This window comes from Cuculus canorus, chromosome 19 (genome assembly GCF_017976375.1).
Source record: "Cuculus canorus isolate bCucCan1 chromosome 19, bCucCan1.pri, whole genome shotgun sequence".
Lineage (NCBI taxonomy): Eukaryota > Metazoa > Chordata > Aves > Cuculiformes > Cuculidae > Cuculus > Cuculus canorus.
In genome coordinates, this window is record NC_071419.1 from 10,918,119 (window position 1) to 10,933,990 (window position 15,872).

Here is a 15,872-nt window from a genome sequence, read left to right on the forward strand (position 1 = left end):
GGGCCTGGCCTGAAGCAGGGCCACGCGCTGAGTTCCCTGGGAACCACAGGACTCTGCTCCCTCCTCCTAAACACAGCTCTCCCCCACAATAAAGATGTGAAAATGATTGCAGGAAGAGTCTGTGTTCATAACAATGCAGCTGCTGATGTTCTCCCCACCCAGGCTGCTCAATCTCCCTTTGCCAGGTGCTCGGCTGACCTTTTCCTCCCAGCTCCTGGGGAAAAGTTTTCTTTACAGGGAGGTTGTGGAGACTCCATCCTTGGAGACACAAAACCTGCCTGGGAGGGGACCAAGTGGGGGCAGCATCTGATCCCAGGGGAATCCCCCACCATACAACACTGTGCTCAGCAATAAAGCTGGGGGAAGAAGGAGGAAGAGGGGGATGCTTAGAGTGATGGCATTTGTCTTCCCAAGCAACTACTGCGGATGACGGAGCCCTGCATCCCTGGCGTTGGCTTAACACCTGCCTGCCGACGGGAAGTGGTGAATGAATTCCTTGTTTCACTTCGCTTGTACGCGTGGCCTTTGCTTTAGCTATCAAACCATCTTTATCTCCACCCATGAACTTTCCTCACTTTTCCTCTTCCAATTCTCTCCCACATCCCATTGGGGGAGAGTGAGCGAGCAGCTGTGTGGTGCTTCGTTGCCAGATGGGGTTGAACCGCAGCTCTTTGTTATTTGGATTATAAAGTATAGGAGTCTTGGGTCATAAATCACAGCCCACTGAGTTAAGTGCTCTATAAACCTGAAACAGAGGAGGTATCACTATTTAATATTACCACGGTCCCTGCTTCACCTGTTGCTGCAGATAAAGCCAGCCAACAGATGGGTCAAGAGCTCATCTGGGCACTCAAAACTCTCAGATAAGCTCTCTGATTTGCTACCGGATGTATCACAGCAGTACTACGCCACACCCACCACTTCCACTTGTTCAAAAGGGCCATTCAAAAATTGAAAATAAAGAAATCAGTGTATGTTTTCATGGCAGAACTCACTCATAGAAGTGGGACTTGGAAATGGACAGAAAGCTGCAGTCTCGATTAGCTTTGATGGTGAAAATCAGTGGTTCCCCTGTCAGGACAGCGAGCTGGCCGACGAGCTCTCCCGGGTGGGTAATGAACAGGCAGGTGTCCTCCTCTGAGTCTATCTTCCGCTGGTACACGTGAAGCATCCCCGAGACCACAAAGCAAACGTTAACATCCTGGAGAAAATGGAACAAGAGGTCAATACAATCCCCAGACGTTTTAAAAGCTATTATCACGGTGACAGCGCTATCACAACCCATCTGTTTTCCAGAAAGCTCCCTCTAGTTTTTGAACAATTAGGTGATAAAATAAGACACAAGAGCGAATTATTAGAAGTTGGCTATGAGTATTTAAAACTAAGCAGCCACAATATTGAAAAATGTGTTTCTCTTTGTATGGTTATCAGAAATGAAGGCTGCAGCCATAAGATCTCAGGAAATAGCAACAGGATTGGAAATAGAGATAATGGGGTAATCACAGCAGCGTGATGAGGGACAGCACAGTTCGGCAGAGCAGAAGACAGCAGCAACGTAACTGGAGCTGCCCCTCATCTGCCTTCCATAACCTTATCTGTTTACACAGCATTATTATCAATGAATCTCATTATATCCTAAATACACTTTGCTATAAACAAATAATGCTGCCTTTCTGCTAGGGAGAGGAGAGAAAGAAAACATTTTGCTGCAACTGAGTGACATCACTGAAAGGCCGCAGCGCAGGGCATGACAAAGGGTCTTCACAGACCTCAGGAAGGATGGAGATGGGACGCTCCATTTCTTCCCATCAAGGTACGTAAGAGCTGAAAGCAGGCAGGCACCACATTTCTGCTCTGGCACTGGTCATGCTGCAACTCTGTGGGCAAAAGGGCTGGGAACTGGGATTGTTTCACCTCAAGAAGAGAAGGTTTGGAAGAGGTTGTCGGCATGTGGATTTTTTCTTTATCATCAGTGTGTGGGATGCAAGGACTGAGCCAGTTCTCTCTGCTCTGAGGCGATACTCACTCACCTGGTCTCCTTGCCGTGACAACACAGTCCCAGCAGTGACCTGGTGCAGCGTCACTTTGCCATTCAACAACGAAGGATCCTGGAGAAGAAAGGGGGGGGGACACAATTTACTTGTCTGTGCACATGTTAAGATCCAAGAATGGGAGAAAAAATAATAACTACTAAAGACAATGTTATAAGTACTCAAATCTCTTTAAAATACAGTGCAGGATTTTAATATTTTTCTACCCAACAAACAGTTCTTCCAGAAGAAGAAAAGATTTACATCACTCCACTCGATCACATGTAGATTCTTAAGGATTTTATATTTGCCAGTTTTGCCTCCAGACCTTGTTAAGTGTCTGTAACCAAGAGACCTACACAGCTGGCACAAAAATGATGACATCTGAAGTTATTTTCCAGGGAAAGTGACGCCCCAGGAGTCTGCCCCCACCACAGAGGAACTGGACAGGGCGATCTAACACGGCCATTATCACAGCCCTTTCCTGGTCACACAGCCCAGCTCTGCTGTGCACACGTAGCACATTTCCATACACATTGGATGCCAAAAGCTTCCCCTAAGAAACTGATTCTTGTGTGCGTGCACACATGGATTGCATAGGAGAGCAGGAATTTTCCTCCCAACTACCTTTTGCCTTCCCCAAAAACCTGCCTTTGGTTTGGAATCAATCCCAAACCCCTGTAGTGACAAGCCACTGATCTGGCTCAGGGCACCAGTGGATTCCTTCCAGCTCCAAACTGCTCAGCACCACCACCAGGCATAGTTTTCTTTCCTCTCGCAGGACTGCCCAGACGGTTGGGTGTCCCATGTGCAGTCCGGATCAAACCCTAACATTTCAGGCCACCCTTGCTTCAGCAAAACCTTCCATCCAAACCAGAAAATCTTCCAAAGCTCAATATTTTATTATCACAGTCAGAATGGGTGGGGGCAAAAGCATTATCTCAAATACAAAATTCTTGCGTTCCGCTAAAGGGTGATAGCACAGTCAAAGAATTACAGAGTCGTTAAGGATGGAAAAGACTTCTAAGATCATCAAGACCAACCATCAGCCTAACACCACCAGGCCTACTAAACCATGTCCCAAAAGTGCCATGTCTAGACAGTTTTTTAACCTCTCCAGGGATGGAGACTCCCCCACTGCCCTGGGCAGCCTCTGCCAGGGCTCCACACTCCTGCAGTACAGAATTTTTCTTAATATCCAATCTAAACCTCTCCTGGCACAACTTGAGGCCATTTCCTCTTACCCTGTCCCTCGTTCTTTGGGAGCAGAGACCAGCACCCACCTCACCACAACTGCCTTTCAGGAGCTGCAGAGAGCGACGAGCTCTCCCCTCAGCCTCCTCTTCTCCAGACCGAACAGCCCCAGAGCCCTCAGCTCTGGTGTCCTGCAACTTAACCTCCGCAAGGCAAAGCCAAACAGTACTGCAGCCAGTGCTTTGCCTCAGAGGCAGAACCACTAAAAGCAAGAGAGCTGTGAGCACAGCGAGACACAATACAGCACATGCAGCTCAGCAGAATCTGCTCATAGTCATTAACCTTATTGCAGCACGAGAACAATATAACAAAGCTGTAAACATTTCACCATTGTAACTCTTATGCCAGGTTTTTCGCTTTTCCTTTTTAGATGAAAAAAACCAGAGCAAGTGAAATAATCAGAGTTATTCCTTACACCTACAGCTGATGAAAAGAACAGATTCTCATGAGGAAATAGTTTTATTGAAGCCAGTCTGTTTCACGGGAACAAATCCAATGCAAAGAACCTGATAGGCACCCGTCAAAATATTTCAGTTCAGCAACATCAACTCAACTAATTTCTATGATGATTCTTCTATATTTATACATTTATGGCTGTATAGTATTACCTACACTTAACGATGAAGTTTTAACTAGGAAAATACCTCACAGTAAGGGAATAAAAGCTCTCTGATGAGCTCTACTTATCAACAGCTTTTTTTCAGCTGCATTAGCTCTAACAAAAACTGTTGCAAAGATTTTCTTCACATCTAAGACTCTTTAAGTATCGCAATAGATTGCACACAAAGCTGTGAAGCCCTCATCATGGGAGATCTTTAAGAACAGATTAGACAAAACCCTACGAGAAATGACTTGGCACTATTTGATTCTGTTTTGAGCACGGGAAGAGACGGAACGACCTCTAAGCAGTCCTTGAAATCCTACTTTGCTGTGCTGTTACTACCCTGATTAAGCAATAAAAGAGTCAACAAGCAAGACAACAGACGAGATCCACCCTGTGTAGTATCTTCTCTCTTGAAGGGGCAAGGCCAGCAAACACAAATTCAGCACTGCATCGTTACAGGGTTTGAGCAAAGAACTGCACGGATCCCCCCCAGCCTCCTCCAGCCAGTGGTTTTTAGGCAAAGAGGCTGCTAGCACAACAAAATCCATTTCACAGCAAGTTTCTTTCTGTCACTATAACAGATAATAAATTGGCAGAGGTTTATGATGCAGAAGTGAAAGCAGAAACCACTCACAAATGACAAACAAAAGCAGCAATTGACTAGGACAGAATTTTTTTTGTCAGAATGACTCAATTCCCCTATCACTCATGCAGAAGATTTGCCCTGCAACATTGTTTAACTCTCATATCCTAACTGCAGATAACACCAAAAACATGGAAAACCTGTAGGAGATTGAAAAGCAGTCATGACAGAGACTCAAGGAATTCCAGCTATTTAAAACAAAGGAAAAACATTTCAGTTCTGAAGTCAGATATGCAAGGGCGACTGGAAATAACAGCCTCTCTCTGACAGTAAGTGATCCCTTTTCTCTCTCTCCTACGGTCTCATGAAACAAACAAACAAACTAACAACCAAAAAACAAAACACCACCATCCGTCATCAAAACATCTTCATTTTATTCACACTGACTGTCTGCTTTGAAAAGTGACATCTTAAAAGGCCTCCAGCCAGCAAGGAACCAAGAGATCTGAGCTGACTTTTTAAGAAAACAGCTTAAAAAATTCATTTTCTTCCTTCATCTAAGTGGTATTGAACACACATACTTTAAGTACAAGAAGTTTTTTCTCCCACTGCCTGTAGAAGAATGAACTTCTGCTACCCTGTACAGAAACAATTAACACTGACCTTCAGATGAGGCTTCTGGCACTGGGCCACATTCCATCAAATTATGATAAACTGAGTTGTTAGACTATCAGTTTGACAAGCCGACCTCATTTCATTATTATTTAGATCGTGCTAAAAGCATTGCCTATTAAAGGCTGCATTTTAAGAATATTGTTCTAATTAACTTCAGCTCTAACCTGTTTATTTGTTAATTACTGAGAAATTTATTCTAGATTAGAAAAGAAAAAGTGCTGCAATAGGTAGCATCAGTATCTTGGGATTTTGCTCATGATCCAATGGGTCTAAAAGGAAGACATCAAGTCTATATGGGATACAAACTTCCATCACAAGTGGTGTCTGAGGCCAGTCCAATCGAGAACAGAGGATTGAACAGAGCCCATGGAAGCACGCAGTTCTACTTTATTCCATCCGTAAGAAGAATTTCTTCTAAAACAGCCTATAACGTTTCACAAGGATATAAACGCCTGAAAAACTGAAAATGGTCATAAGCAGAGAGCTAAATTCACAGCAGACCAACAGCCAGCACTGCACCCCTCAGTCAATCCAGCAGCACCGTAGAGCACCGATGCAGAGCCGTGCTCTTGCAGCCATAAGATCACAGCTGAGATTTTCAAGTTGCAAGGGGAATAATTTGCAAATCAGCAGAGAATGTTAAAATCCAAACGCAAATCTATTAAGTTCTACTAAGCGTCGTTTGGCGAGGTCTCCTAAAGCAGAGGAGAAGCTGCAGAAGCTGCGCCCTGGCCCCCAGCAGCACCAGCAGACCAGAGTCACCAAAACGTGTGCCAAAATAAAACCAGGATGCCTGCGGCCGGATTAGTACCATCTCCCTAAATTGCCTGAATAGCTGCCTGAAGAGACACCCCTCGGTAACGGAACGCAGCTGGAATCACCAGAATGATGAAAATAAACACTTGCGTTCCCTCTTGCACCACAAAGGTGAGAAGTAAGGGCTGAGCTCAATAACACCAACTGTAAGGGACCAAGCGTTTAACTTGGAATGGAAGCACAGTCACTCGGCTGTGAAATGCACTCACAGCCATCGCCCAAGTACACAGATTCAATTGCAAACATCAAATGAGGCACTCGGATGCTTTGCCAACAGGATGAACACATTCAGCAATCACCTGAATGCCGTTACAGAACCTCTTCACGCAGTAAATGAGAGCATGGAATTACAAGGCGGCAGGAACTGCGTGTTTACTTCTCACATGGATAAATCCGTACATAGTGTGAAAAGATTCATGCAGTGCATTTCAGCATGGTCTTTTCAAATGGCAGAATAATTCAGATTTATTCCAGTCCTGCTAATAACTTCCACAGACTAGAGAATAAAACATTCAGCTAGTCTACAGTGTACTAGGGAGACAATTGACTTTTAAGTGCCTGTCAGAAGGAGATGAAAGGCAAAACCAAAGCTACTACTTCTTGCAACAACTTACATCAAGTTTCATCAAGGTTGAAAGGTCTTTCTTTGCTGCTTCAACGATGGCATCAATATGTTTGCTATTACAGGAGTCTTGCACAGTACTGTAATGGAAAACTGCCAAAGGAGTTTCTGTCACTGTCACCGTCTTCTTCAATATCGACTGCAGAGAACAGATACACAACAAGCGTCAGTTTAGGTGTCATAACTGGCACATACCCAGCAGAAACTTGCCGTTCGTCTGTGTTCTCCATCTACCACGACTCATGGCCTGAAAAAAAGCTCAGTTTCCAAAAAGCAACAGCTTGCTAACTTCATTATCCTTTTATTTTTCTGCAAAGCTTGACACTCGAGTCAAACAAAGTTACTCATCCCAGCTTGTGAAAGGGAAGAATGAGAGACTTCTCAGAAACTGGGCAGCTGCCAGCTTGATTGAACTAAAACTTGATCAACACCAAACACAAAGATAGAGGAAAAGATAAAATGTCCACCAAGGCCACACTGAGCGAGTGTTTCTTTTCAGATATTTCTGCAGTTTTACAACTCAAGAGCATTTTTTTTTTTCCTCTTAACTTCCAGGTCAATGGTTTGTAAAAAGCAGACGACAAGAAAAACAAATTTATAAACCATGACTGAAAAACCTACAGGCAGTTCACAGGTTGGTACGATTTTAATTCCCTGCTGCAAAGCAGTTCTCACAAATAAAGCAAGGCCTGACAAATTCACCTTTCCAAACAATCCTTGTCATGAGTCAGAGGAAGGAAATACCTCAGATCGAGGAGTTGCAGCAGTGCTTTCCTATGCCAAGGGAATCACATAGTATTTCAAGATCTGCACTGAAAACCCTTCACAGTCACCAAAATCCACTGAAACGACTATAACAGCAGCACCAAATACCACAACTTGTACAAGCTGCGTTTCAAAGAGAGGGAGAAAACATTTAAGCTACTCAAAGAATAACAATGTGTAGGGAACGGCAGCGTGAGAACCGTGCTGGAGCCTCCAGAGGAAGCAGACCCACCTTGTTCACAACAGGACTGCTGGCCATGTCGTCTGCGCCAAAGTGCACCCTGGCTCTTTCATACGCCATGTCCATGTCTGACTTGGCACTGCTGGAATTATCTAGGAGCAACAGAAAAATCCTTCTTCAAGTACCTCCTTCATTCCAGTTTCTTAGAAAGAGCAGACAGCGCACAAAGTCAAGCAACTTTTGCTTTAGGCTTTTTCATTTGTGACACTGAGGATAAAACAAAGTGGCATTCTCATATTATTATTGATTTCGTAGTTCCTTTAGACCTGGAAGAGCTGATGGGAACGTAAATCATCTCATTGGAGCTCATGGATACAAAATACCCCAAGCTGCCCACATCCACTCTGGTCCGGAATACAATAATTTTTCCAGGGCAGAAAAACCAGAGTCACTCGGGTCTGGAGATCATCAGGAAGAGGCAAATCCACCAAACAGATTTTCCTTATAGCTTTCTGGAAATGATTCTAATGAACCTTTCCTCCACTAAATCAAACAAGCTGTCTTTGTACACGACATATTGCAAGAGCTTTCATAGGGAGATTATGATGATCAGCAACTTCTTTGAATCTCTCCATGGAAAGCATCTCTCCCAATGCCTAAAATAGTTTCAGATCTTTCCTAGAACTCTTCCAAACTTCCCATTTTCATTGCATGCCAAGAAATACATAAGAAATTCCCTTCTAGGTGTTGCTTAGTTCATGAATTTGAAGTCTGACAACTTCTATTTCTTCCTTTCCAATTTTAATGCATCAATTCCTCGGCCACCAAATCCACCTTCTGAGACAATCCATAACACAAATCTAACTGGGAAAGGTTTCCTATTGAATTACCTTGAACAGGATACCCACAGCCTGATGATTTACCAATCAGATTAAGAATCATACAGAGATTGCAGATTCCTTTAACAAATAAACCTATAACCATTTCTTTCAGCTTTCTGCGCCCAATATATCTCAAAAATATACTGCATTCAGAGAAGTCTAGATTTTCTCCCTTAGGCCTTTTGCCTTCTGGTACTGCATTGTTCTTATACTACTACTTTTTCAAAATCATATTGGTGCTCAGACATAGGATGGGCCCTTAGGAAAAATAATTGTCTCTCCTGACTCTTGTTACCTGATAAACCCTGAAAGGGCTCAAATTATTAATTCTGAATTCCTCCCCCATCCCTCCCTCTCTCTCTCCACACACACACACTTGAGTTTCCTCAGGATTGCCCTGATCTTTGGAAAGGCAGCTTTTGGAAGCATGAAGGTGCTCTATATTTACACCTTTGTAACATACATTCATGTGAAAACACCACCCTCCCACCCACAGCTGTCTACAAGTTTACTTTTAAAAATACAATTATTTTATTTCTGAAGGAGTTAGACTTCTATCTCCCTCCAGCCAGGACAGGGAGAGAATCCTACCATCCCAAGGATTCAGAACTACCTCAGCACTCTTTCCCATATTATCTACACACATGAACAAATCTCTGCATGTGGGAAATCCCCACCTGCTACTGGGGTCATAACATCACTTAATGATCAACCTCCAAACTAGAAACCCAACAAGTTGACCCAAAGATTGTCATCAGCAAAGCTTACAAGCCATAAGATAAAACCTCCAAAGCTCTTTATGCTGCTGATTGAATTTCATACACATCACATTAAAGACCCTAAATTAGTGATAAACAAAAAAAGCTGGGATGGTAGAAATAGCAGCGTGGAATTCCATATGGGCTGATGTGACAACCTGTCAATTATACTACCCCACAAATCACAAGGTCAGCGTAATTACTGAGCCCCATACACCAAGGGCACTTTAAATCTAAAAACAGACTTCTCAGGTTAACCCTAAATAATCTGATAACGGGCAAGTAGGCACAAAACGCATCCTCTACAGACCTCTGCACGTTAAAAAAATCAGAGAGAGGAAAAGAGGAGGCATTCTAAGAGTGAAAGTGTATGTCTACCAGCTTATTTTCTTCTATTCAAAGTAGAATTCTTTGTCTCGGTTGTAGATATAAGCTTCCCACACAGCGATTAATTAAACTGTCTTGTTGCTCAAATTGGAGTTCGGAAGGCTACAGCAGAACAAGCTTTAACCAGAGCCGTTGAGTCAAAGGAACAGAAGGCAGTGGGAAATAAGAGCGGAATGCAATCCTGTTTGATGAACACATGCTCACTGGTATCCCACACACTGCTGGTATGGAAGTAGCTGCAAAAACAACGGCAATTGACACAGTCCCTGGCAGCGTTTCAGCTGCCTCCGGCCTTCCGAGCACTCCCTAGCTGGACTACCAGCTTTTCCCCAAGGCAGGTGGTGCCGTATTTACGCTGTAGGGCCACGGCTTCAGCTTTAGGGAAGGAGAAGCAGCTTCTCTTAACTTGTGATAAAAGAAACTCAACAAACAAATCAATGAAAGACAACTGCTGCTTAACCTTGAAAAAAAAAAAAAGTTGGGAACACTTTCTTCCAGGAACAATAAAACAATGAAGTTATCGCATACAGAAGAACTAATTGTTTCGTTCATTGAATTCTTCTGCCCACCACTCCAGAGAAGCCATGTGATTTAACTCCCTCTCCACAGAAGGGGTCAAGATACTGCAAAAGCAGAGCAGCCTAACTTGGCAGGATGGTACACAGAAGCCAGAAGAACGAATTGCACCCCAGCTCCAGGAGAAATTGAGACAAAAATGTTTTCCCCAAAGCCATTTTTAGCAGTTTTTGTCGATTCTGATGAGCCAAGTGAATCAAAGAGATGCTGAGATAACAGCACCTGCAGGACTCTCGTAACAGACAGTCCTCTCCTCCCTGAATAATAAACACAACCAATGGAGTCCAAGCACACAGCAGAATAGAATCTGAACCAAGATCTTGATCTTTTAATTACAGATATCAAAAGACTTTCCGTGCAAGCCAAACAGTGGCTGCAACCTCAGTGCAGCGAACAGAAATCAGCTCCCTTAATCAACTTTAACCATAATTATCCCATTAGATATGCTCCTTCTGTCAGTAAAAAATAACTTTCTCTCTGCTAAGCTCTGCGTACCCTGACATAACTCTTATGACACATAAAAGGAGAAAGGAAGGACAAATGGGCACATTCCCTGCTACGTATGCAGAGCTCCTTCCACATAAAAGCTTCTAAGAACACACTCTTTTAAGGACTTCACCTAAAGGGTGCTAAAGGGCTGCGTGGGTAGATCCCAGCGAGCTCCATCTACCTGGGGTGAAATTGCTATGTTCAGAGGAAGCATTGTTGAATTCACCACTGAATCGGGTCTGCTGGGGCATTTTAGACTGCACAGCGCAAGCCAACCTAACACACATGAAAATAAAGCCAGGTCTTGCATGGGTCACTTCAGTATTTTCCCTCACTTTGTTTCCCTGGATCAGAAAGACAATCTGCTTTATCACCACTCAAGAACCCTACCTCTCTGCCAGCTCCACCCCTCTGGACAGTAACATGGAAGTTAAGAAAAACTGTATCTAGGACATTGTGCATTTGCATAAGAGAAAGTGAAAAGCAACTGAATCAACTCTTTATTGGTAAATGAAGCAAGATGCAAGAAACTCTGCTACCCTTTCTTCTCCTCTCTACATGCCATCATCTTGACAGCAGTCAGAGACCTCATACTGAGGAGAGCCTCAATGCTGAGGGCTCCCTCAGCCTGCCTCCCTCCTCTCTCCTTGTGTCCATACTCTGTAACCCCTCATAGCATGTTCCTATCTCCTAAACCATTTAGTAGTCAATGGAAACAACACGTGCATCTTCTCATGCACCTCTATCTTCTAATCCACCTTTATTCCACGGATTAAATGTTATACACGTCCCTATTAACAATATCTTCATAATTACCTCAGTATCTAAGCACGACCTTACAAGCACCTCAGGATGGTTGGTGTGATACTCAGCTAATGAAAGACAGATGCCTTCCTCCTGTGATTCACCCAAAAAGTGCCAGTTTCCCTACCTGGCATCTAATGCCAACAGAAAAAATGACTTGGAGGAAGATATCTACAGGGCAGGCGGCTGGAGTTCACCAGAATTAATACTGCAGCATCAGAGCAGCTCAGCCTCCTCAACACCTCAGAGCATTCAATGATAAATCACCTTTATTACCCACTCAAAAAACATTCAGCAAAGCCATGTAACGTGCATTTTGGGACAAGCAGCCAAGCAAGACTCGTGTATCATCTTTTGAACGAAAGATGATAGCATGTCATTATAACTCACTTTATTAATTGATAGGACTGAAATAAAGCTCTTCTTTTGCAGGTGTCTCGGTAGCCAAATTACTGCATGTTCCCCACTGCTAATAAAGACAGCCAGGGAACGCACTCATAGATAATTGCCCATTTGTTACTTCAGAGAATAACATTCTGACAAACGAGTTTGGAAGCAGTACTGGTGCAGGGTGATTATCTAAGGTAAAGGGTAAGATCGACTAACCCAGTGCTCCAGGGGGCACAAGTCTCCCCCCATAGGATGAGATACATCACATTTCCCACAATTTTGCCAAGCACTACTTACTGGAAGTCTCTGCAGACCCTGCATAGGGAGGTGAGGAAAGGCTTCTTCTGAAAACAGGCTCAAAACTCTCTGTACCAGAAATCTTCAACATATCTGAAATTCAGAAACAAAAATGTTACATGAAGTAAGCACAAGGTACTCCCTGATACAATAAATTTCACTGACAGCAAGAACCTCTCACTATCCACTTCCAAACCTTACTAAAGGCTGTGTTTGAAAAGAAAATGTTAAACATTGTTTAAACTTGCTTCCTACTTTCGATTTAATCAATTTTTTTTCAGGTTCCAGGGCAAAATTCAGCTCAGTCTATTTTCCTTGGTTTAGCTTCCACACTGAAACTTCAGCTTGAAAGCCTGCATATATCCAGCAGTTCTTGTGCTAGCATCCAGAGTGCAGAACCTTCATGGGTCTTCCTGTGAAGTTAACATTAACAACCACGTTTTATCCCCTCTCCCTTACTCCTTGGTATCATTAACAACACAGCAATAATTTCCTATTACAGCTCAAGTCTATCCAAAGACTTCACACCTGGAACTGATTTAAGCCAACCCTTAACTACTCTACTCAAACAAAACTCCTCCAATAGCACAGCAATTAAAGAATATCACAAGGACAGCTACTGCACCTTTCCAGAAATGTTACCTGTTTCCGGTGTGTCCCCAGCTCTTTCAGGCTTCTCTCCACGATCCTCCTCGGATAAATTGGACATTTGTTTTTTCACTGCTTTGTTCAAACCTCCTCCAGATGTTACACTCGACACAGAGATGAGCGGGATGGCTTGACTTTGCTGCAAGAAGCAAGGTGAAGAGGCAAACATAAACCACACACTCCTGCACGTTAAACAGGATTGAAGCCTGTATTGACCCTAGGTTCTTCTCCCAGCTGCTCAAAGGGTGGCCTTACAATGGCATCTGCCAGCTCTCTCGGCACTCATGGGTGCATCCCATCACAGCCACAGACTTATCTATGTCCAATTTGCTCAAGTATTCCCTGACTTGATCCTCTTCCACCAAAGGCATGTAAACCTTTGAACTGTTACAAGCAGAAGTGACTCCGTATTAACAACCGCCAGGACCACCAAGGTACAGAGACAGTGATGCACGGACATCACTTCCAAGTGGTGTGCTTCTTCAAACACTTGAAAGCGAAGCTTCCTCTCAACTCCCCAGGCATCAGCACAGGTTAGATTTTATGGGTCGGTTATAACAAGTACCTTGCTTCTCAAGTACTGTCATATTAAATTAACATTTGCTTTACAATCTCCTAAAAGAAGGAACACCTCTCTGCATCACGTCACAGACTGAACAGGAAGGGCAGGTGAAATGTACCCCCAACTCACACAGTTGAAGAGCTCAGTGGTCAGACCAAGGTAGTTGTGTAAAGCGAGGAAGGTCACTCTCTGCAGCCTCACCATGATGATCTAGAAACAGGAAAAGAAGAAGAAATAGGAGTGGACTTAGCACTCTCCCACACACATGCATTTAGATACAATTATGGACTAGAGCATCTGAAGGCATGTCATAAAATGCAGACTGTACCCTAAGCTGAAATCTCTTTTCAGCAGTTGATAAATTGAGGCAAAGATGGAGTCAAGTGGTTTACCAAAGACTTCACAGTCTTTTGATGGCCCAAGAACAAAAAGCCTGACTCCCAAACATCAAACAACGCTTTTTGTTTTCTGTTAACATTAATAAACCTGCCTTGATATGAAAGCTTTTCCTTCCATTTTCCCTCTCCTCATTAGAAAAAACATTCCAGCTTTCCCGACACAGAACCTGCACCCCTGCTCTACAAACACTGCCTAAGGCATCACTGCCACCTGACCTTCCTCTGCCCTGGCAACTCACTCTCACTCTCAAGCCATCCTCTCTCTTGTATCAGCTCTCATGGGGCAAATTAAATCAGTATAATGATCTCTTCTTCTCAGCCATCAGTACTAGGAGGTTCACACGTCTCTCATAAATCATCCAGATACCAGAACAGCTTGCAAGGACAAAAAGATTTAGAAGTGACAGTAAAACAAAAGGACAGAGCAGAATGATCAGGTCACACACACCCATTTGAATACTGTTCTTGTGGGCAATGCAGCACCCAGCAAACTCCAGACTGAAACTGTTAATAAACCAGTCCCTGCACCAGCTTCCACTTGCAGGATGCACGAGACACATTCACAGTGCTCACCTGAGAACTCTCCGAGCTCCCACAAAGCAAGGGAAGAGAACTGAAAACTAACACAAAGCACAGCCCTTCCCATGGACAATTGCTGCTAGAGTGGAAATTCACAGGCCAGCCTGAATTCCGCAAAGCATCACCCCTCAACAAACAGCTCCCGAGGGTACAGCAGTCCCTGCTCAGATTATGCGACTGTCTTTTCCGTAATGTGAGACATTCTGAAGGCCTGCTGGTGCCCAACCGTCACGCAGAGCGCACGTCAGCATATTCTGCCCCACTAGGGCTAAAGAGCTCACAGTGCAGGTTAAGAGGCTATCACGTGCAGAAACTGATTCAGCGTATATATAGATATGTGAATTATTTCTTCCTGTACGTGATTAATGCTGAGATCATCAAGTCTAGGATTCTTAAGAGCAAGTGGAAAAGCAAGAGGAGTCCAGATCTTGACAAGAAGCCAGACTGAGCAGTTCCATATATGCAAAAGGATGATGAGCTTGCTGAACTTCAAAACACATCTTTGAAATTAGAGTGTTTTTTTCCCCCCCCCCGACTTCTACTTAAAAATGAAGCTTACCTGCACCACTCTAACAAGAGTTTCAGGATATTTCTGGAAGACGTCTTGAAAGGCACTTGCTGGAAGCCGCAATATTGCAGACGGAACGGCTGCCCGAGCTGAGACCGTTTTATAAGGAGCAGGGTGACCCTAAGGGAAAGTTTCAGAGACATGAGGTTAATCCACTGACTATCTGACCTAATTCTTCCCAAATTTCTCCTTTGATATCATAGACACTTGAATGACATCATCTGACCACAAAAACCCTTGAACTCGTGCTCCATGACCCACAGGTGATGTAATGAGGGCAGCACGGCCAGGGGAACGCACACCAGCAATAAACAGAGACAGAGGTGGGGAAATAAGAGCTACAGCAAGGTATCAGGTTCAGGGGACACGGCAAGGCTGTCAGCTCTGATACAGTTTTATTACAGTCAAAGCCATCCTTCAGGAGTATTTCAGCTTCCAGCTCTTCAGGACTGCAGAGAACAGAGGTTTTGCTGTTATCCTTACTGATGAGCAATCTATTTGCTGCAACAATGAGATTCACATAATCAGCAAAAAACAGACTATCAATATTTTGTAGTCATTATATACATAATGGAATAAGACAAAAACCAAGCAGATTTCTTGTGTTCTAAGATATATACATGGATCTTCATATATATTCATATATATATATATATATATATATGTGATATTCCAAGTGACAAAGCCAAACACTTCTCTTTACTCGAGGTTAACCGGACCTAGACCATGCCAAGCTGTTCAAGGAACAGATGGAGAATTCACAAGACAATGAAAGTTAAAACTGCCACTGGGTAGAATGCAGAGATTTTGATGCTGGAAGGCAAGCCTCTGGTTTAGGCTTTTCCTTCTTAAATCAGAACAGATTTCAACAAAAACCTAATGCTACACACTTGGATAAAAAACTCCAGAGAGCTCTCCTTCTACCCCATTAGTACATGCTGAAAAGAATATCTGCAAGCAATGAATTAATTTACTAACACATGAAACACTGATTTACCCACTATT

The 15,872-nt window shown here is 43.5% G+C and overlaps 1 protein-coding gene across 1 annotated transcript in view; it reads right to left on the bottom strand.

The window, feature by feature from the left end:
• The window catches only part of PNPLA7 (patatin like phospholipase domain containing 7), a 136,086-nt gene that overhangs the window by 102,846 nt on the left and 17,368 nt on the right, over positions 1-15,872 (bottom strand). The window contains exons 10-17 of the mRNA XM_054083893.1: positions 14,859-14,987; positions 13,452-13,532; positions 12,755-12,899; positions 12,113-12,205; positions 7,582-7,682; positions 6,577-6,723; positions 2,031-2,108; positions 996-1,201 (exon numbers count right to left, since the gene is read on the bottom strand). Of these exons, the coding sequence (XP_053939868.1) occupies positions 996-1,201; positions 2,031-2,108; positions 6,577-6,723; positions 7,582-7,682; positions 12,113-12,205; positions 12,755-12,899; positions 13,452-13,532; positions 14,859-14,987 (980 nt within the window). The remainder of the gene's footprint in view (positions 1-995; positions 1,202-2,030; positions 2,109-6,576; positions 6,724-7,581; positions 7,683-12,112; positions 12,206-12,754; positions 12,900-13,451; positions 13,533-14,858; positions 14,988-15,872) is intronic.